Below are 24,092 nucleotides of genomic sequence, written 5' to 3'. Positions count from 1 at the left end.
GGGAGTCATGGTAGCTTCCAGGGCTGCCAGCACACACATCCATGATAATGCCCTGGGCATTGCACACGACCTGGCAGTTGATGGAGTGGTATCCCTTGTGGTTTATGTAGCGCCTACCATGCTCACCGGGTGGTGACTTGATATGTATGTTCATGCAGTCTATCACACCCAGTACCTCCAGGTAGTGTGCCACATGATGGAAGAGATGCATATTGCTGGCCAACTCCTCCTGAGTTCGGGGGAAGTATATATGCTCATTGGCATGTGGTAACATGGCATCCAAGAACTGGTGTAGTACCCTGGATGCTGATGCCTGTGAGATCCCCATTATATCTCCAGTTGGCCTTTGAAAGGTACCTGTGGCTAGTATTCACAAGCTTACACATACCTTCGTGTCCACTGGGATGGGTTCCCCTCTGTTGTTTCTGGATCTCAGGTGTGGCTGGCACAGCTCAACTATTTGCTGTAAGATGTCCCTGTCCACCCTGTAATGCTCTACTATCTCCAGATCATGTAGCCCCTGGTAGGTTACCCTTGGTCTGAACACTCTTCTCCTCCTCCGGGGCCTGCGGTGGTTGTCAGCATCATCCTCCACAACACCTTCAGTCTCTAACACATGGTGATGAATCACAGCTATGGCAGCTCCCAACATGTACATTGTAAAAGTTCCCCATCTGTTTACACCTATGGTGCAGTGTTTGGGAATACACAGGTGTGTGTGAGGTGCTTTCAGACTTTATACTATTGTGCTGTGAACACTGATGATGTCATAGGGTGTGTATGTATGATCATAGCTACAGAGTATCTTCTGTATTTTATGACAGGTACTACTATTGTGGTGCCTTTGGTGTTGAATTACATTTGGCTGCCGTGGATTACCTCTTGCCCTTCCCTTTACATTTCTTAACGTTTCACCTCCCATTTTCTGGCATGCATCCAGCAGCCTGCTTTCATTTGTACTTTCCTAAACCTGGCTTATCTTGCATAATGTGTTCTATGGCCGGTCTACTGCAGGTTTGCTTTGCTCTGCTATGACAGTTCTCTTTTCTTTGCAATTCAACACCTCCCCTATCCTATTTTGCAGGTTTCTGGGAGCAGACTTGTCAGCTGTCGTCGATTGCTCTCTGAGTTAATAGGTGTCAATTGCTCAGTTGTACTCCAATTTCCCTACTGTGGCATTTCCTTATTTTCTTCCCCTGACCTTCCTGTTTGAGCTATGGTGCACGGCGCGTGCGTCCACTTACTGGGTTTCGGGCATGTTTTCATCCCCGTAGCCCCGGAGGAGGAGAAGAGTGTTCAGACCAAGGGTAACCTACCAGGGGCTACATGATCTGGAGATAGTAGAACATTACAGGGTGGACAGGGACATCTTACAGCAAATAGTTGAATTGGGAGGGTGGCCTAATGGTTAAGGTGTTTGCCTTGCAAACAAAAGGTGCAGGGTTTGAGTCTCACAAGGGACAACTGGCTAGGCTTAAAATGGCTCGCAAGGGCAGTGAGCTTAGTTCTAATCTATGAACCTATGAACCTAAGAACATGCGATTTCAGGTACCATATGTGCTCTCAGCTAAACGACGCTATACCTACCTCCCCACCCCTGTCCTGCAGCTTTGCTTAGCAATGGCCAGGGCCGGATTTGCATTGCTCCAACGTGCTTACAGCTATGGTGGCACACCCCACTGCTCATGTCATGTATACCTCTAAACCACTCCTCGGTGTTGTAGCGCTGCACTGTATGGTACATCCTTAGTCCGGCGGGACATTTGCGATTCACTATTACTTGCCTCATTTTCATGGCATTGACTACTAATTCCTAGTTACCGCACCGAACACTGTCACAGAACTTTAGCAACCCTTGCAGCTTGGTTGTGGTGTACCATGCATACCATTGAGTATTATGGTGAAATCATGATTTGTGTTACATTGCGATTTTATGACATTTGTATATATTTTCTTTGTGTTCCCGTTTGCGCACACATGCCCTGTGGTTGTACTTTGCGTTACTGTGGACATGACATTAAATGTTGTTTTTTAGGTATTGTGCATCTTTTCTTATTCCATTGGCTGTATATTTAGCCATTGGCATATGTTAACTTTGTAATACATGAGTCTGGTCCGCTTTCATAGCTCCGATGTTCTGTTTGGAAAAATGTAAACCGTGTTTTTTGGTTTACATTTCTGTGGGCTTACACTACGCCTGCACCATTTCATGAATCACTATGTACCTTCATTTGCATGGTGCGACACTGCGCATGGGGTGCTTAGCATACCTACGCCAAGGGCTGCGCAGATCTGGTGTACGCTGGTAATGCATGTGGAATTGGATCGTACCTGAATCGCTCGGCGGCCATATTTCGCGTTATACCGCCTACGCTACGACTGCGCCTGGTGCAAGCTTCATGAATCCCGGGGATGATCTTAAACGCAGTGCTAAGAAGTGCATAATAATATTCTTCAATAAGACAGCCACCCTCGCAAATTCCTACATTGATAATACACCCCTTAGAGTAGATCCAGTAGTCAGAGATTTGGGAATGCATGTAGACAGCAACTTGACCTTTGACTGGGATCTATGTAGGGTAATAAGGAAATCACTGTAGATTGCACAACTTATAAGCAAGTGTATGGCATCCAGGTCCAAAGATGTCATCATTCTGTTTTACTCTGCCCTCATAAGACCAATCACTGAGTTCAATGCCCCCTTCGGCATGTGCCTGACCAGGCATATGTAAAAACTGGTGCATCTACACAGGTTGCTCACAAAAAGAATACATGGTTTAGAAAACAAATCCTATGTGGGCCACCTCAAAGCCTTGTCCTTATACTTTATCTCATACAGACGTTCTGAAAAGGTGACCTATACCTGGCCAAAAAAAATCCTCTGATCCTGCCTTAATGGACTTGTTGCACATCCACAAAACAAACAGCATCAAAACACCCACTTCATGAACCTAAACCTCACCTACAACATAAATAAGGCAAGACTGATGGGACAGGTATGTGTCTCAGAGACTACCCCTTCTTTGAGCAGGCTTCTCATACATGTGAATCAAAATTTCTTCCCTGCACTTACTCAAGAAAAACTTGAATTAGTGGGTGGAGAACTGTACATTTACCCAGGGTATGGCACTAATGTCTCTACTAGGGAAAAAAAGCTTGTAAGTGGTTGACCAGTTATGCCCAAATTTATATATCCCCCCAAGAAATAGAAGGGCCAACATCTTTACAATATTTCTGAGAAGCAGGACTAACCTTAAAAAGGCCCATTAGGGTCATTAGCCTCGTATTCACCCATGATCCTATCATTGGCCGTTTCTTCCTTTTAACACCCATAATACAACCTTTCAGATAATTGCTTGTACTTCAGTTTGCAGCAGCACTCATCTACCTGAAATAAAGAGTACTGTGGACTACAATCACAACTCTGTGATTTCCTTCATTAACCAGCTGTACTACATGATGATTTGATTTAGATTCTACCAACCCAACCAGCTGTAATACATGATGATTTGATTTAGATTCTACTAACCCATTTTAAACTCCCAAACATGTAAAGAAGCTAACATCCAGCAGACCACCAACACCATTAGCCAAATGATACCAAAGGTTAGGCTACACCAAAGGAATATACCAAAAGACTGAACAAGCTCAAGTAAAAAAATGTTGTTCCTGATTCAGGAATGTTTATTATTACCTATGTGATGATAGGAGGTATTGCCAGCACAGCTAGCTGGAATTTTGTAAATAATTATATGTCATTTGTGAATAGCAAACTGATTTATACAAGATGCTTGTGTTACAAATGTATTAGAACTGTATGTTATCTGTATACCAAACTGATTTGTACAGACGTTTGTATTGAAAAGGTATATGTAAAATGCTTGTGTTTGAGATGTATCCACAGTGTGCCCTACTGGAGAGAAAAGAAATGTACATGCACTATTGTAACTTTTTTAATATATATGTTTTAACAGACAAAACTGGCAGACAGGAGGTTAACCTCAGTCGATCAAACTTTAAAATATATCTGAAATTTAATCACTTTATGGGCTAGGCCAGAAAGATGCTATGTCACAGGTTTCAATGCAGCCAGAGGCACACAGTCTGTACTAGGAAGCTTTCTGTATTGTCTTTATGGTGAACTAATTACTACTCCAGAAGAATGGAGACATGCAATTGTTTTATGACTTCCAGCACCTGCCACAGATCTGAGCAAAATACCTTCTGTGTTTATTTTTACAAATAGGTGCTAAATCCTGCCAGCGTCCAGCAATGGGGGTTTGCATGAGAACTAGAAGTCGGATGACCAGAAGTGATGTCATTCTGCAAGCTATCCCAGAAGTAATATTTTAGATATTATTTTGAGAAGTCTGTTAGTGAGACTAAGCATTCTGTATTCTGTCTTGTGCCTGACAAGAAGGACCACTGAGTATATCATCTGTCTTGCTCTATTAAGTAAGTAGGGAATATTGTTTCTCTTAGATTCAGTCAAGAATATAGTGAAACTTAGTTTAGATATTGTTTTTCTTTACTTGTCTGAGTCTGTCCTGCAATGTTATTTTAAATATTTGTTGTGATTCTGAACTCTGATGTCACTGTGAATACATCTTTAGTATTGTCTTGTTCTTTTATTATTTGTTATTAAATATATTTAAACATTTTGTTGAGGCTGATCTTTGTAGAGATACTTAGGTTTTGAGACTATTTGCATGTTTTTTTGGTGACACTGTGTGGGCCACTCCTAACAGCCTTGCTCTTTGTCAAACTACCATTTATATTAGCAGTAATTTCACTCAGTATATTGGGTACCCTTGTAAGAGCCTTAAAGGAGCTGGTAAAGGGTTGTAGTAGCAGTGATAACTACCTTATAGTCTAGGCAAAAGGGGGCATAGCTAGTAAACCTGTGCCAGTCTTTTCCCAGGTGTGTGTGTGTGTGTGTGTGTGTGTGTGTGTGTGTGTGTGTGTGTGTGTGTGTGTGTGTGTGTGTGTGTGTGTGTGTGTGTGTGTGTGTGTGTGTGCAAATCAAATCTCAAATAGTGTGTGCGTCAGCTACTTGGGCAGGGACATGAAGCATTGGTTGAACAGAGAGAGTGTTGAAGGATTTGTCTTGGAACCCTGACTAAGGACTCAATTCTTTAGCTGTGCCAGTGGGGAGTCTTACTGGGGGATCTGGAAAAAGAGGCAGAAACCACTCCAGGACTGACTGTGTTCCTTGTGTGCTCTTAAGGGAAATTGTGCTTGACTGTACTTGACGCAGAGACCTGCATCTGGAAATACTGAGTGTGTACCTGTTATTCTCTCAGTGAACATTCCCCACAGCTGCCAGTGGTGAGGATTGAGGCTCCTTGATTACTGGCCCAGAAATGGGAGTCACAACCTACACAAATTATGATCTTTCATCCCCAAACTTACTTAACTATTACATGTATCTAATAATCATATTATGTCATACTTAACTGTTTACACCATTGTACCACAGCAATTCATCTGTGTTAATCTATTATACTGTTTACATTAAGAAAAAGGACAGAAAAAACTTATTCTTTAAATTTTTTGTGCTATTGGTTTGTCTTTTAAACCACTTTTTTTTCTTTTTCTAACCTGACTACCTTAGATATAATGACATATAGTTTGAGGTGGACAATGTGTTTTGTGTATGACTTTCAAATTAAGAATACAGCATAAGAATGGTGTCCTGAGACATACTAGAAAGGTATGACATTTTAGCAAGGTCAAGTAACAGCTTCCCTTTTTAGGGAAAGTGCATATGAAGAGACTGGCTTTGTGGTGCATGAATGGTAAAGGATTCTGAAGGACTAGTTAGAGCAGCTTTTTTTTATGCTTCTCTCATAAGCTGATTGTGTACATTGTAGCAAAACTTAATTTTTTACTTGGAATCGCCTGTTAAAAATTCCAGGTGTAATGTGCCTGCACAAGAAATGTCATGCAAATTATAGCATCACAACTTTTAAGCAAGTCTGCATTACTAAACCTGGACTCCATATGGTTAAATGTACAAATCTTATAAATTAATTTCCTGAATAATCTGTATCCATCCAACAATCTTGGCTAACAACTTAAATATGTGCAATCAACTGTAGATAATATATATATATATATATATATATATATATATATATATATATATATATATATATATATATATATATAAATATATATATATATAGCTAGCCAGACAGATATATGTATTATACATTTTTATTCTTTGAAACTAGGCTGCAACTCAAACAATGCCTAATATGTTAGCTACATATCATGTTCTTTAACTTTTAAACAGACTCCTTTGACTGCATCTTACATTTTATAGGAAACAAACAGAATTAGACTATAGTACTCATTTCTAAATGTTAAGGCCAGTCACCCTGTAGGTGTTTAGGCCTACTTCCAAGGAGGCCATAGCAAATCTGAAATACTGAATACAGACAAAGTTAATTATTTAATACACAGACTAACTGCAAAAGGATAAAAGTCAATTAATACATGTATCTGAGTGCAAATCAACAATACCTCCTGTTTGGTATCTACTTCTCTGAAGTCCAGGCCTACACAAAGGGTCTCTGGCTGACAAAGTTCTCAGACATTTGCATGTTGGGAGCTATTATTAGCTCCCCAAGTAATGCTGCCATCCTACAGAAAGGCCTCACTGAGACCAATGACTGGTGCCAGAACCATGGCCTTAAGCTCAATGCCAAAAAATGTGTCGTCATCTCCTTTGGGAAAACACGGTTCCCATGAATTACCACATCGATGGTAGTCCACTGAACACAGAAGGTGTTATAAGAGATCTGGGAACACAGGTTGACAGCAGTCTCCCTTTTGACCACCACATTGCCACTGTGGTCAGAAAGTCCTTCTATGTGGCACATCTCATTACTAAGGGTTTTGCATCCAGGAAGAAAGAGGTCATTGTCTCCCTCTACTCTTCCCTCATTAGGCCAATCATTGATTACAATGCCCCATTTGGCATGTACCTCACTAGACACCTGCAACAACTGGAGAGGCCACAAAAGTACCTCACAAAGATAATTCTAGGCCTTAAACACTTGTCCTATATGGACAGACTCAAAAAACCCAAACTATTCTCTGTCTCATACTGCCTATTTAGAGGCGATCTCTGCTTGACATACAAAGCCATGTCTGATCCAGCTCTGTTAGAAATTCTACATCGAAAGAAATCCTAATCCCTCTGCATCACATGCTCCAGTGACCTCAACCTCATTACCGCAATCAACGGAACATGCTGGAGGGACAGGTTCATAACCCAAAGACTGCCCTTGCTATGGAATAGACTTCCCATATATGTCAAACAGAGCACCTCACTGGCCCTCTTCAAGAGAAACCTTAATGAGTGGATGGGAAATAGAAAATTCACCCTGAGGATCACTCCAGTGGCTCTACTCGACAGAGACACTGGGAACTAAGGTCGGGTGGCATGATGTCAGGGTAATCCTATGGGCTAGGTTTGTAAAGGGTCCAGGACCATTAGCCTAGTACACACCTATGAAGCTATGAACCTAAAATACTATACCAAATCTTGATTATTAGTGTGTGTGTGTGTGTGTGTGTATCTATATATATCTATATATCTATACCTATATATATATATATATATATATATATATATATATATATATATATATATATATATATATATATATTTGTATCACTTCACCTAAAGACCATTTCAATGAAACCCATTTCACTGAGACCAAATCACCTAAAGTTCATTTCACCTGAAACTCATTTCACTGACAAGTAGTACTCTAAAGCAAGTCAAAGGTATATGTCCTTTTCCCCACTGTAGTGTAATCCTGATGTCAGTATATATTGTTGGGGGGTGTGAGGGGAGCAGTCCCCCACATTGGGGGGTGTAGCACCACACCTAGTTGGCTTTTACCAAATAATGTAAAACAAAACCAGACAACATAAAACCAAAATAAGTGGGGGGGCTGCGCCACCTACCCCCACCCCCAACTATATATACACTAACACCAAGATCGCACTACAGTGGGGAAAAGGACATATACCTTTGACCTGCCTTAGAGTACTACTTGTCAGTGAAATGAGTTTTAGGTGAAATGAACTTTCAGTGAAATGAACTTTAGGTGATTTGATCTCAGTGAAATGGTTTTCAGTGAAATGTTCTTTAGGTGAAGTGATACAAATATATATATATATATATATATATATATATATATATATATATATATATATATATGTACACAGTATCACAGTGTGTGTATATATATATATATATATATATATATATATATATATATATATATATATATATATATATATATATATATATATATACACATGTGTGTGTGTATTTACACATATCAGACTCTCTCCTTTGGTGCCAAAGGCTGTGTGTTCTATTCTCACACCAGGTAGATTGATTTCTGACACTACAGTGCAGCATAAAAAAAAAAAAAAAAAAAAAATTTAAGCTTGTTTCCTGCCTTTCCTGTTAAGTGGTATAGACTATTTGTAGGCTTCTGAGCCCCAAGCCCTTCTGTGTTGGAGGGAAGCCTTCTAGCTTAGTTTTTTTTCTTATAACTAGCCAGTTTTCTAGTTTCAGCACTCAAATCTGTTTCTTTGATCTCAGCACTTATTCAGAAAAAAAAAAATTCATCTGCTTTTACTGTACTTGTGTTTCTACCTACTTGTTTACTTTTGCATCATCGTAAAAGTACTCAATTGTATGTATTACTGCTTAGTGTATCTCATTCTAACCCTTGTGGTTTAAACACTTGGGCTTGACCAGTTGTTTTGCACTGGGAGGGTTTGTGGTCTGCACTGTAGTGGCAGAACAGGTAGCTTACATCCTTCTAGGTTGAACTGCTGATTTGAGGGCTCTGTGTCTGTTATTCTAAAAGTGTATTAATTCTGGTTTAAGCACTTGGGCTTTCAGGCCAGTTATTTTACATTAAGAGGGTTCGTGGTCTGCACTCTTGTGGGAGGAGAGGCTGGACTCTGCCCTTCTGAGCTGGGAATTTCTGGTTAAAGGCTTATAGTGCATGCATATCTGAACTGCTTCTTACTGAAGTTGAGTGCCTTGTTTGCTGTGGCATAGACTGGATTCTGCTGGATCTAGCTTTGTTTGTGTAACTTGAGCACCAATCCAGGCATTCTCTAAAGTATGCAATTGTATTTATTACTGCTTGGTAGTAACTTGATTAAAGTGTAGCTATCATTCTAAGTCTTTTGGATTAAGCACTTGGGCTTCAGACCAGTTGTTATACATCAGGAAGGTTTGTGGCATGCACTGTGGTGGCAGGACAGGTAGCTTTCATCCTTCTAAGTTGGGAACTGCTGATTGAGAGCCCAGTGTCTGTTATTCTTAAAGTGTATTAGTTCTGGTTTAAGCACTTGGGCTTCAGGCCAGTTATTTTACATTAAGAAGGTTTGTGGTCTGTACTCTTGTGGGAGAAGAGGCTGGACTCTGCCCTTCTGAGCTGGGAATTTCTGGTTAAAGGTTTATAGTGCCTGAATAATTGAACTGTATCTTACTGAAATTGGTACACCTTGTTTGCTGTAGCATAGACTAGATCCAGGCCTGCTGAATCTAGCTTTGTTTATATGCTTGTTGTTTGTTCGCTTGTTATTTCCCTGGAACGCTAATTCCACCTAATCTGCTGCTTCTCAGCTTCTGTGGATCACTAGTGATATCTGCCTTGCTTACTGTACTTATTTCCTTGTTTCACTTGAAAGAAAGTTACTGTTTGTCATTTTTGCATTTAAGTTACCTATAACACATTGCACTTAAGTTACCTGGCACTTGCTCACTAAAGCAATTATATAAGTCAGCACTAAAAATTAAAAGCACTACACCCTCACTCCCCACTGGCCCTGGTTTTCAATTATTAAGGAATTCCCAATATTATTCTAGCATGTCCAAAGGTGAGTTGTCAATCTCCTCCGGTCCAGCTGGTGAATCTGGGAATCTTGAGGCAAGGTTACAACTGCCTCATGTACACAGACAACCCTCTCCTCCTCCCAACAAATTCCAACACATGTGAGATGCAAACATATAGCCAAACTGGAGGCTAAGCTCTCTCAACTCAGTACTGGCATAACCAGTCAGGAGGAGAAGGAAACCACACTCACTACAATTCCAGTCTCACATAGACCTACCACGACAGCAAACCAAACACATAATCACACAAAACATACTCGAGGCTCTAAATAAAGATCTGCTGAAGCAGCAGAGACCTCCAAAGCAGACACCCAAGCACCCCAAAACAAAACACGTGCAACACATATCTCACAAAGCCAGTGTGCGAACAGTCACAGCCCTTAAGACTAAACAACACACCTGATACACTTGTAATAAGTGACTCTATCGTCAGGCACACTGCCAGGCTGAACAAGGAGAAGGTCACGGTGAGCTGCCTGTCTGGCGCTAGGATCCGCCACATAACACAAGCACTCAGGTCACGTACAAAGATGACTTAGTCATTGTCCATGCTGGTGTGAATGACCTGAGACGTACCTCCCTGGACTACATGAAAAGAGACATAAAGGAGCTCTCTGAGCATGTAGCCCAGGCGGTATGACCCTGACCTTGAGTAGCATCTTACCCTCACCAAGAATGATGCCACAGTATGAAGACAAGATGATCAATTTCAACAACTGGCTTAAGTACTGGTGTCATTCAAAGGGGATCCAATGCCTGTCAGCTTGGGATGATATGCTCGACAAGCCACGATGCTTCGCTAGGGACGGCTTGCACCTGTCACCCCTGGGCTTTCGGATATTGGCAAAGGCTCTTGCTACCCCCATAGTACCTTTTTTAGGCAAGGCTCAAAATACAAACCCACCTCCATAGGTATCACAAGGGATAAGAAACTAAGAGTAATGCTACTCAATGCCAGAAGTCTAAACCTCAAGATGCACGAAACTCTCCTTAGCATGGAGAACATCGATATCTGTGCAGTAACAGAAACCTGGTTCAGGGCTCCCGAGCACCCCAGCACTACCAGGTTATACCTCATACCATGCTTTTCGCCCCAAAACTTGGACCGAACCACAAAAGGAGGGGAGTATCGATATTCATCAAAGATACCCACACCTCCAGGTTGGTGGCAAGCATCAGAGAATATCCATGTGCAACTAACAGTGGGTAAAACTGCCTTCCAGTTTATAGCCTGCTACAGACCACCCTCCCAAACCCAGGAACCCCACTCGGCCTTCCTGAGAACACTGGAAAATATGAAGGTCTCTCCAAACACCATTATATTGGGCGACTTCAACTACCCAAACATAGACTGGGAGCATTACTCTAGCTCCAACACCCTAGCCCAAAGGTTCCTAGAATTTATAAACTCAAATGCTATGGAACAACTTGTTACCACTCCCACAAGAGGGGAAAACATACTGGACCTGATCATCACCAACATGGGGACTCTATGCTCCAGACCAGAAGTGTATCCCTCACTGGTAAGATCAGACCATAAACTAATCTCACTGGATATTCACATCCCTATCCCACCCCCTGCCCAGAAAACCACAGTGAAAAACTTCTCTAAAGCAAATTTCACACTCCTCAAAACTGAGGTGGAATCCTTCAAAGCCCCGGCCTGTGGAAAATACGGCCCAGGATCCTTTATAAACGCATTCTATGAACACCTTCAGGAATGCACGGATCATGCGATCCCAAATAAAACCAAAACCCAATCCTCCAAAGGCAGACATCCTGTCTGGTGGACCCCAGCCATAAACAAACTATACAATAGAAGGAGGAAGCTACTAAATGATAGAGCAAAATCCCAAAAGGGAAGGCATCACTGATCAGTATTAGCAAAAACTACGGGCACACATAAAATTGTCTAAGGCCAGCTTCGAGAGAAAAATTGCACAGGACACTAAGGATAATCACAAGGCTTTCTTTAGTTATGTTAGGAACCTGGGTGGTAATTCCCAGATATGCTCAGAATTAGTCCAAAATGACAAAAATACACCAAACCCACAGACATTGCCAACATCCTAGCTGGCAGGTTCAGCAAACTTCTCCCCTCCCCACCAAAGGGCAAATATCTATCCCAGCAGAGTGCTGCCCCTGACATCTCAGATGCTCAGGTAAGAGCCGCCCTCTCCAAAGCAAAAACACAGCATCAATGGGACCAGACGGTGTCCCGCTACATGAACTCCAAGAAGAGCTAAACCCAAACATAAAACTACTGTTCAATCACAGCCTTACTACAGGATATGTGCCCAAAGAGTGGCGTACAGCAACAGTGGTCCCTCTTCATAAAGGTGGTGCCTCAGCGGATCCTGGAAACTATCGCCCCATAAGCCTGACTAGCTTGGTCTGCAAAGCTATGGAAAGGATCATCATGGACCTCATAAATAAAGATATTGGGGACCTACAGACACTGGATCCTACCCAGTTCGGCTTTGTTAAGGGCAGATCCTGCCTCTTAAACCTGGTTGATTTCTTTGAAACAGTCACCAAGGCCATTGGGAAGGTGGTCCACACAGCCTACCTGGACCTCACAAAAGCCTCCGATACAATACCCCACTCGGGCATTATAGATAAGCTCGCCAGCTTAAATATAAACCCCTATGTCACTAGATGGATTGCAAATTGGTTCAAGGACAGAACCCACATGGTTAGAATTGCTGGAGCCATGTCAGACTCCAAACCAGTTACAAGTGGTGTCCCACAAGGCTCAGTCCTGGGACCTCTCTTGTTCGGTATATATTTCTCAGAGGTACAGGCCAACATGGAAGGACTGTGGCTGACAAAGTTCGCAGATGACTGCAAACTGGGCGCCATAATCGACTCTCCAGCCGACACAAGCATCTTCCAAAAGGGCCTCATAGAAACAGACAACTGGTGCCAGAGCCATGGCCTCAAGCTAAATGCCAAAAGTGTATAGTCATCCCTTTGGCAAAACAAAGTGCCCACAAATTACCACATAGGTGGTAATCCATTAAGTACAGAAGAAGTAATTAGGGACCTGGGGAACCAAGTTGATAGCAATCTCTCATTTGACAACCACGTGGCCAAAGTGGTTAGAAAAACATTTTATATAGCCCACCCAATCATGAAGGGATTCACGTCTAGATCAGGGGCTCTTTACTCATCCCTCATCAGGCCCATAATTGAGTACAATGCCCCTTTTGGGATGTACCTTACCAGACACCTGCAGCAACTGGAAAGACCCCAAAAGTACCTCACCAAGAGGATCAACGGGCTCAAACAGATGCCATATGCTGCCCGGTTAAAGAAACTCCAGCTCTACTCAGTGGCATACCGCCTGTTCAGAGGCGATCTGTGCCTGACGTATAAAGCCATGTCGGAATTAATGGACATGCTGCACCTCAGAAAATCCAAATCCCATCGAGCTTCGCCGAGAGACTTGAACCTCAGCACTGAAATAAATAGGACATGCTGGAGGGACAGATTCATAACCCAGAGGCTCCCTTCACTCTGGAATAAAATCCCAGTCCAGGTTAGGCAGAGTCCCTCATTGACTCTCTTCAAGAGGAATCTTGATGAGTGGATGGGAGATCGTAGGTTTACCCTGGGTATCACTTCTGTGTCACTGTTAGACAGAGGCACAGTATACTAACCTCGAAAAAGGGCATAGCAAAATAAATTTAAAATGGGTGGCGAAAGCCAAACACATTCTGGCTAGGCTTATAAATGCCCTAGGGCAGATAGCCTAGTATGAACCTATGAACCTAAGTATGCCATCCTATAGATGAGACATTAAACCAAGTTCCTCAATGTCCTGGCCAAATTTTCTCTTATAATATAAACACCACCTAGATAGATAAATATATCTATAAATATATCTATCTATTTTTCTATAAAATAGCAAATGCTTTCTGTTCCAGGAGAAGAACTAAAGTGCACTGTTGATGTCCAGGCACATTCATTGGCTACTCTGTGGTTTGATGGAGGGTCATTGTGAAATAGCCTGTAAACCCATGGACTAAGATTTCACTCACACTGCTGCCCACAGACCCAGCTTACAAAAGAGGCCAAGGCCTAAAATGTATCTCCAAAATGAAATCCATGCATTTTCCAAGTACTGATTTTCATCCATGCTCTCTTTATTAAAATAAACCTGAAAGAATAGAGGGCAAGTGAAGGCTATGCTGAATGAGTGTAAGCATTTTTTTAAAGCTGGTACAAAGGCTGGCTACTTCTTTACAAAACAAGTGTACCTGGATCAGCCGACCCCCCCCCCCTCCGACCAGCCTAGTCTGATCCAGATAAATATTTTGTACACCTAGACTGTTGATAGTAAGACAAATGGATAATCAGGAGGGGGTTGCCAGAAGCATAATACAGTGTGCACATTTATGTTTCCTACTTGCTCAGAATAATGTTTTTAAGAGTGATTTTGCATGAGTTAGACTCACTAGGCAGCGTTATGACCATGTGCTGCCAATAAAACACCACTCTGTGCTTCTCCATCTCTGAGAGAACCATTGAAACAGATTCTTCAACTAGAGCAAGTATATTCACAGCAGAATACATTACTGAAACATTTTCTGTTTGGTTACCGCCACAGACAGCTTTACAAGGGAGCCATTTACTTTAAAGAAGAAAATCTTTAATCGGTGTAATGTTCATTTTCTCATCAGTGAAGTAATGCATCGATTAGGTGCTGAACAGAGTAAAAACATTTTAACATGCTGTACATTTACATGTATTTAATTCAAATGACTTATGGAGTCTGCCCTACATATTTGCTATAATTTACCAGTCTTGAAGTTCCTTTTCAACAATGCAGCTGTATTTTTTTTACTCCCCCGTTTGCAGTGACAGACACTTGATAGTCATTCCTTATCTGGGAAAGTGACTTACTAGCTGTTCACACTGTTCACCTAAAAATTACTGCACAATTATGTTGCATGAATCCATAGAATACTACTGTTCTTTAAAAGAGCATATTGGTCTTTACCTGGCATAACTGACCTGAAGCTACAGGTTATAAAAAAATCTATTATCGAAGTTCATGCAGTCATTGTACATAACCAACCACAAACTCAGGAGTATAGCAGTATGCTTACAAAATCAGTGTGTGATTCGAATTAGAAAACTTTGGCCAGCAGGCTGACAGTTTAGTACCAAGAATTAAGGCAACGAGCTGTTAATGAGCTGCATCCTACAGTCTTCGGTGTGATTTACAAGCCCCATTTGCACGTCACTTAAGCAGACAGTGCTCCTGGGTCATTCCTAAAAACAAGCAGCTGGACCCAAGGAGTTTACTTGCTTAACAAATGAATAAAACAAATAAAAATCCTGGCCATCTGCTATAATAAACAAAACAATGAGCTGACAGCAGATACAACATTTGGGATATGAGTCCCACAACTAAGGAGTAGTAAATAGAGGAAATAACAATTATAATGATGGAATACCTTGAAAACAGTGATTTCAACATGATGCAACTAGAGGATAAGGACATATTTTCTTCTTCTTTCGGCTTAGAGGTCGCCGCAGCTGATCACCTGTCCGCTCATGATTGGCAGTGGAGTATTTTTACGGTGTGAGTTGCCAGCCCGGCACCCAACCTTCCATGGAAGGCACACACATGAATGCACTCATGCCTAGGGCCAATTTAGAGTGTCCAATCCACCTACATGTCTTTGGGATGTGGGGGGAAACCCACGTGACCACAGGGAGGACATGCAGACTCCTCACAGAAGGCACCCAAGCTGAGGATCAAACAGGAGAACCTCTTGCTGTGAGGTGGCAACTCTAACCGTTGCACCACCATGGTCGCCCAACTAGTCTGTACTGCTGAACAGATCAAAGTATTTCTTTATAATGGCATTTCTTTAATTGTACACTCATATTTCCTTAACTAGAGGATAAGGAAATCTGAGTGTACAATTAAAGAAATGCCATTATAAAGAAATACTTTGATCTGTTCAGCAGTACAGACTGGAATACAGCTGTTAATGCATTAAATATTATGAAATAAGAAAAATGAAAGGATATGATCAAAAACAATGTAAGTTTGAGATAATTGGAAAACAGAAGCAGGCAATAAGAAACAGTCTAATAAGCTGCAAAGACACTCTGTAGACATTAGTTTGTCATTGTACTTCTGTTAATCTTCTTACTATTAAGCTGGTTCTTTTCAATAATTTCACAAGTGCAAAAGGAATGGACTTGAATGACTTTAGTGTTTATTGCCTTTATATAATGAGTGATTTATGTTTTATATCCACTATGACAGTTATGCAGTAGGTAGTGAAGCAAAAGTGAATGATGAAACATGCTAAATGCTCTAGTAAGATTAAAAAAGTTTATACATATAAGCTGGTTCATCTCCTGCAGAATGATGTTACATAAAACCCAGAAGTCATTCATTGTTGAGTGGCCCTGTCTAAACCCATGGTAATATATACATAAATTACAACTATTGTTACATTTGTGCCTTGAGATTCATCAGCACTTTTGCAGATTTCTGCAACCTAAGACAGGAAATAGAATCTACAATCTGCAACTTAGAATTATACTGTGGCACACAGTAAGTACCATTTTCTTTACTTGTAGGAAGCCACAGCTATTCTCCATTTAACCATACATGGGTTCAGTTAATAGCTCAGGGTTAAAAGTACTGTAAGAGGGTGGTAATGAATGACCATTGCTGACTTGCCATTCAGGGGAAGGAAGTGAGTGTGCCCACCGCATCACTGATCCTATGGTTGTTCTATTCAGATAATAACAAATTCTTGCATGGGTGCTAGTGACACAGGTGTCTACTTCTGATCAAAGGCACCCAGCGAATACATTGCACCAGCAGATATGTTAGTGTTCACCTCAACCTTTCCTGGTACCTTGGAAATGTGCATACAAATTGTTATAGTCCCTGAATTACAGTGTAGCAACTAATTCAGAAAGATCCCTACAACAAATTATAACCTGCTCATCACATGAAATTACTGTCTGAAAAACACTGCTACTGTCCTGATCTGAGTTTCTGAATTATATGGCAGAAAGACATGACAGGAATATGCAATGCATAATCACAGTGCAGAGTACTGCAAAACAGGTGCTCAACACAGGGCTGCTCTGGAACACAAACTATCACAATTCATTCAATAAAGAGAAGAGCCTCTATCACAGGTGATATGGGTATGTATTATTTACAAAAATAATACATTTCACTGTGTGCTTTACAGTATTTTTTATATTATAGTACTTACTGTGTGGTGTAAGTCCTTCCAATCGTATGGCTCCAGGTCCATGAATCCTGCAATCAGGGCCTGGTAATAACCCATACTGTTTTAGGCCTTCCATTAGTTCAGTGGTTCACAGCTGCCACCTTTCATTTCTCTGACAAAGAGAAACTGTACAGCTGTGCTACTTGATTAAGTATATCTATCAATTCTTTTAGCACAAACTGAGTAGTCTAAAGATGCTGATGTCCTCCATCCCTCCGAGCTTTTTTCACTACATCATCTTAAATCCATTTTCTTTAGTCTCCACACAATGCATCATTCCTTCACAAACTACTACCATACACTTTGTAATGAAAGTCTAAAAGATTATTAACTCACTCTTAAAATCATATTTGTTCTGCATTCCTCCTTATACGTGAAACAAATTTATGCCCGTCCTTACTTCGCTATATGTTGACCAGATGGGTGAGCAAGGCTGTTTCCTGGTAACCAAGCATACCTTTTCTTCTTTTTCTTCACCCCTACCACCAATCCTGTTCATTTACAGCATATCCTCATTATCTCATGTTTTGCCCTGCTGGCTATCTCATTTAACTATTCTGTTTCTTTTTTCATGATATATTCACTCCACGACTAATGTCTTTCTTGTAGTACCACTATACTTTGTCCATTGCCATTAGCTCCTTTCAGACCTTAGCAGTTCTCAATAAACTTCACAGCAAATTAGTGTGCCCTTTTGTACTTACTCAACCACTCTGCCCTAGCTGTCCTTCCTGCTCTTGTCCCAGAAATCATGATCATACTGTGTGGCATGATTACTGTTTCCATTCACTTCTCTTATCTTTACACCTCTCCTTTGTTGACACTGTTCAGAATTGCATCAAAGACAGTGACTTTCTTTGTCCAGATCAATCATTTTCTGGTGAAATGTAGTTTTCACGACAGCTTTGATTATCACTCTCCTTCCTCCCCAGCCTGATGGTCAATATATTGAAATGTACTGCTGGAAGGTTAAGGTCCCATCACTATAACTCTCCTTCTCTCTTCCTTTGTTATAATTCTGTTTCTAAGTTTATCATTCATCTTTCCTGCACCTGACAGTCAAAGCGTTGATCTATATACTGTAGTTAGCCACCAGAAAAAAACAGCTTCCCCTCCAGCTTAAAGCTCAGTATCAACTATCCCTGCTTATTATTCTTAACCCCCTATAAACATTATCTTTTCTTGGACATAATTCCCAACATATCTTCTCTGTATCACACTTTCCCTGCCTCCTAAATTAAAAAAGAAGATTACAACCAATCATATATGGTTTCCAGTAGAATTGTAATGTCAATGCCCTGTTTCGTAAGCATAGTACATGGGCAACTCATTTTATCATCCGTAGCATTGTCGCCTCATAGCAAGACATTGTCCCATTCGATTCTCAGCTAGAGCGTCTTCTGTGTGGAGGCATACATGAATGGGGCGTGCCTTCGTTGAAGGTTGTGCGTCAGGGCTGGTAACTCGGCACGTAAAAATCCACTACCAATCATTAGCGGACCGGAGTTCCGCTGTGGCGACCCCTCACCGGGAAAAGCCGAAAGACTCCAGGTACTGCCCAACGTCAAAGTTCCCTCTTCATTTAGAGGAGCAATTTGCCTTTTCTTATGTGTCTTCAAAGCTTATTACCTACCACTGTGCAGTACCTGTTGTCTTACTGGCATATTGTCACCTCCTACCTTATGTAAAGTACTATTACCATTCTCATTAAGCTGCTGGTACTGTATTTTAAAAAATAGGAAGCCATACTTGTATCTTTAAAATCTCACTAGTTGCTACACTTATAATTTCACTGCTGTACTGTCCATTTATTTGCCCTTTGGCTATCTGTCTGCATGCCATAGTTTTCCAGTTGATGTTCTGCTTCTTACAGCCTTCATTTGTTCAATGGTTCACAATCTGTTGCTGCCCCTCACAGGAATGAGGAAAGGGAAAAACAGATTTCACTTTCTTCTTCTTTTTTTTTTTGTAAATACATCGATCATCATCATTCACTTGCCCATTCACATGCTATGTAACAAAAATGATTACTGGTCTGTTGCTTTCTCTCTCTCTGTCTTTGCTGGTTGTTACACTTCCTTTGGGTTCTCTCTCACATTTATTTCTCCTAACTATTCTCTTTCAGTACCACTGACTTGTAGTGTTTGATACATTACATGTCGACACTCTTAGAAAAATCCTTCCTTATACATAAGCTGCTATTGCCAATACAGATCCTCCTGGCATGCTTACTGTTACTTCCTCTCACCTATACTTGGTATGCATGAACCACCCTTCTAATATACCCCCCAATAAAATTTATGGCATAGCATCTGTGTCTTGGTATACATCCTGTTTTTTTCATACATCACATCTTGGAGATGTCACCTACCATATCCTTTCATCAGTTTCCTATGCGTACTGCATTTTGTTACCCTTGCTTCTCATTGGCATGCCACCGATACCTAGAACTACTTTGTTCCCTTTATGTTACTGGATGCTTTATATAAGAAAATCATGGAAATATTCCTTTCCATGTTTTCATACATCCAGATGGTTGGCTAAGCATTACCTCTTGTCATACCTGCCATCCCAGTGTATTACTATTCATCAGTCCATCTCACTAATTATATTTAAAGCATTATGTCTACTGTTTCACATCACCACACCTCAGATCTTAACATTATGGTGTTTCCCCAATACCCTTATGTGTTCCTTACCTGTAGCCCTTGACTGCAGCCTCTTGCACAATATACAGCACATATGTTTCTCTGCTGGTTCCGGTTATCCCTGGCAGGATCAATACAGTAGGCCTTGAGGAAGAGTCTGAATATTTTTGGCTGCAAATATTATCCAACCAATCTAGTGAGATCTGACCTCCATCTGGTGTTTGGATCCGTTCACTGTTAAAAAAAAAAAGAAAAATGAGTGAAATAAATTAGATTGAATGCTGTCTAGACCCACTCATACTACATAGGTACTTACTGTAAAGTCAACTGTGTTAGAGGTTTCAAACCAGACAGTTTTTCAGAAGAAAATCTTTGTGAACAGACCTCAACAAAAGGTATTCAGACTGCAAACTGTGTATTTCAGTCTTGTTTATTATGGAAATATTCTACCAGTTTTCTCATCACAGGTGGTAACTTGCATTCAGCTGATAAACATAGACTTTCCAAATGTTATTGATAATGCATCGCCATGCTGACTAAAGTGTAATGTATACAGTCTGTACCATGACTCACCTGTCTACTTCCTCATAGGTATCTAAGGGTGCACAAAACCCTGAACGCCACTGACTTTTTATTAGAAAAGGAAAAATGCATCTTATTCCTTCATTAAGTATCTTGTCCCCCATTTGCTCTTTACTCTGGTTCCTACTGATATCTGGCATGTCTCCCTCCAGTATTTAGGCTCCTTTATCCCAAGCCCCTGCAGTGGACTGTCCTGAATGTGATCATCTGACAGGCTAGTTCCCTTAGTTACAGGAATATAAAAGGCAGGAAGCAGCAGGGAAGAGGAGACATCAGCTGAGCAGCCACAGTCCCACCATTATGCATCCTTGTGGGGTGGACAATGAGTGAGCACACTGTAGAATGAGTATGACATATCAGTCTACGTGGGCTTGATATTTACTCCCTAAAAATGTTGGTTATGCCTACTTACATTAATACTTTACAGGTAGTTACTAGGCATGCAGTTCAGGACACAATAAAGGGGCCTAGCCTACATTTCCAATTGCTCCAAAGCACTGTCTTACTAAGCAACTCGCTCAAGGAAACACAACAGGCAAGTGAAGGTAGAAAGATTCAAACACTGTACCATTAGCAGAGGAAGCAGCTCATTAACACGTCCTCTGTGCTAACTGCTTTAATATAGTACTGCTAATCTTCATTAGAAACACTACAGATGAGTGCTTATGTGGGGCCCAGGAAAAAGACCATTAAATGTTTAGTTCTAACAACCTCATAGCTAATCTCCCAAAAACCTAAGCCCATCCTCAAATGTGGATCACTGGTGGTCCACAAAGACACTACCTCCATGTCAGAAGGTCTACCAAGAAAAAAATATATTTCAGATTAAGGCCTTGATTCTTCTAAAATATTTCTGGAGAAGTTGTTGATTCTTCTAAAACATTCGTGTTTGACCCAAGTAATGTTTGTGCCAAATTCACTAACATTTTGCTTGGCTACTTTGATCCCTTGATTTGTAAACATGATCAAATTATGATGGCTGCTGTTTGCTGCCCAAAAAATAAAGATATTATGCTGTACTAGGCTTCTATTCTTATTTGGTTACTGACAAAATAAATTCATTAAATTAAAAAGGAACAAGCGTTCATAAATGACAAAAGTTGACTCGTACAGGAGATGAACTGCAGCAACAATAGCTACATATATGTGATCAATAAAATGAGAAATTATAAGGCACAGGACACATAGAAATTAACACAGTAATCCTTCAGTTATTCAAAACGTTTCATTACACAAGGTTTGTGAGTTTCAGTAGGTATAATCTACTGTCATGACCAAATGTTTCATATTCCTGTCTATGAATGGTATTAACTGTACTGCACACTAAAGTCAGGCACTGAAGACATGGAACCCTTGTTTCTACTCAGTTAACAAGGTATTACAGAGTCAATACCAAATATGGGTCTGATTTGTTTTATCAAAATGCAGTTGCCCACAGTCTAGCTTGAATGACCTTACCATTGTCTGGTAGAAAACTGTGGAACGTTTAAAACATAAAACAGGAATACTGCACCACATGTATCCCTGAGGTGATGATGTCTTTAGAACCTTGTTTTTTAAAAGTGCTACCTGCAGGGTTGCAGAGTCTCACAGGAAGGGGATACATTTTCTTCTTATTTTTATACAGACATTTTCTATTAATTTAACATCAATATAGTGACTGCGCAACACAATACTTCCATGTATGTAATCATACAATCATCTTCAATTGTTGCAGTTCTATGACTGCACCTAGTTTACAATCATCTGCAAACTTGGTCAGCCTGAGGTCCTTGATGTTGGTTCAGAGAAGCAGATGCCAAAAAAGGAGCTGCCTTATCCCCCTAAACTGATGCAGTCACCACATATTTATATCCTCAAAATATATTTGCTCAGAAAAGCACCACCACCAACTACTAATAAGAACTGTATGTAGCCAGGGCTTTTTGGTTCAAAACAGAAAATAAAAATGTATTTTTGTCATTTTTGTCCTAATAAATGAAATTAATACATTTATATGATGAGTAAGCAAATCTGTTGATCCACTCGCAAAACCATGTATTTATTTTTCTTTAAACTGGTGCAGTTGTGGGAGTATATATATATATATATATATATATATATATATATATATATATATATATATATATATATGTATCTACTTCATATGGCCAAACGGCCATATTACCAACACTTATTTTACCGAGACCAAATGAACACGGACTCTTCATTTGAATGACTTTCACATGTCCGAATATCCAAACTGCCGACTCTCAAATCACCAACACAAGAGAAACGTATGGCACACAATCCTTGAAATCCTGTATATGTACATAAGTGCTGGTCCAACAGCCCAATGTTTACTCCGCTTAAATATATTCAAACATAATCATAAGTAACGTAAACTAATAATGATGCACTCAAGCATAGAAATCTCCATGTGAACGAATTCCCATACAAGTATACTGTGCAAAATTGGAAAACACATCACACAGCTTTTCTGTCACAAGAACAACTGTCATCTATACACTCCTGAAGGGAACATACACTCGGTACACTGTGTCGAATCACCTCATGCTTTCATCACTATTTTATTATGTATCACAACAAAAAGAAATCTCCACAAAAATGTGTACTGCACATCAGCCCACTAATTAGTAGAACAAACAGAATCTAACAACAGCAGATTTAACAGTGCAAAGAACTCTTAGCTGACTTACATCTTTAATAGCTTTGTAATAGCCTGTACAAATTCAAGAGTAGAATATGCTTCCTTATTCGATAGCACAGTTTGAAATTGTGCATGTCTTTGTAGGAGCTTCCTTTTCTTTGGTGAGGGAGGAAACCCATCCTACCACGGAGTTCATCTACCCTATCCTGTTCCCTAGCCAGGGCACGCATCAACACAGATAAATCAGTCGCCCTACTTCTAAATAAACATTTCAACCTCCTATGCCATACCTCTAATGAATTCTGAGTGACTGGCAAAAATAATTCATTCAAATCTGATACATTCCAAAAGGATACTGGAAATAGGAGTGGAAATCAGACTGATGTAGCTTATATATGAGTATTACATTTTCTAAGCCTCTTATGCACGTACCAGTCAGAAAAATATTTCACTAATTCTCATCCTTCACTTGGGAATATGTCCTTAAGTAACTGGAATGTATTAACAACTTCAGACTCTTCCAGGAAAGCTAGTGCAGCTAAACACTTAAATGATGTTTGAAAACTCATATTAGAGTTACAGTGATGCTAACCCCAATGCTTGCACTTTACGCCAAAGATTCTGGCCGAAATGAAACAGACATCTTTTTGACACTGCACCTGGAACATCGAGTCTTATGCTCTTCACAGCTGCAATCTCAAAGTCACATAAAATATAGCGTACTTCACTTTCAAAGCCATGTTCAGACAACATGTAAAACACACAGTGCCATAGAAAATTATATGATTTTAATGGCTTTTTACTCATGAGTGCAAACAGCAATGGTACAGCCTTACTGTAGGACCCATATTTAACGGGTCTATATTAAATCAGCGAATGCTGATTTATCGACCTCATGTAAGTGAAAGCTTCCAGTCCCGAACACTTGGAACGGCGTTTTTTTTTTTCCCCATGGAAAAAAAAATCGCTGTTCCACAAAAAAAATAAAT

The 24,092-nt window shown here is 40.4% G+C and overlaps 1 protein-coding gene across 1 annotated transcript in view; it reads right to left on the bottom strand.

The window, feature by feature from the left end:
* LOC122794159 (protein ABHD1-like) overlaps positions 1-24,092 on the bottom strand; it is a 565,767-nt gene that overhangs the window by 390,724 nt on the left and 150,951 nt on the right. The window contains exon 3 of the mRNA XM_044062358.1: positions 19,923-20,105. Coding sequence (XP_043918293.1) covers positions 19,923-20,105 — 183 coding nt within the window. The remainder of the gene's footprint in view (positions 1-19,922; positions 20,106-24,092) is intronic.

The sequence above is a fragment of the Protopterus annectens genome, chromosome 2.part1, assembly GCF_019279795.1.
Source record: "Protopterus annectens isolate FY-2018-M chromosome 2.part1, PAN1.0, whole genome shotgun sequence".
NCBI lineage: Eukaryota > Metazoa > Chordata > Ceratodontiformes > Protopteridae > Protopterus > Protopterus annectens.
The sequence above is the reverse complement of the archived record's forward strand: the minus strand, read 5'-3'. Positions and strand labels throughout refer to the sequence as shown.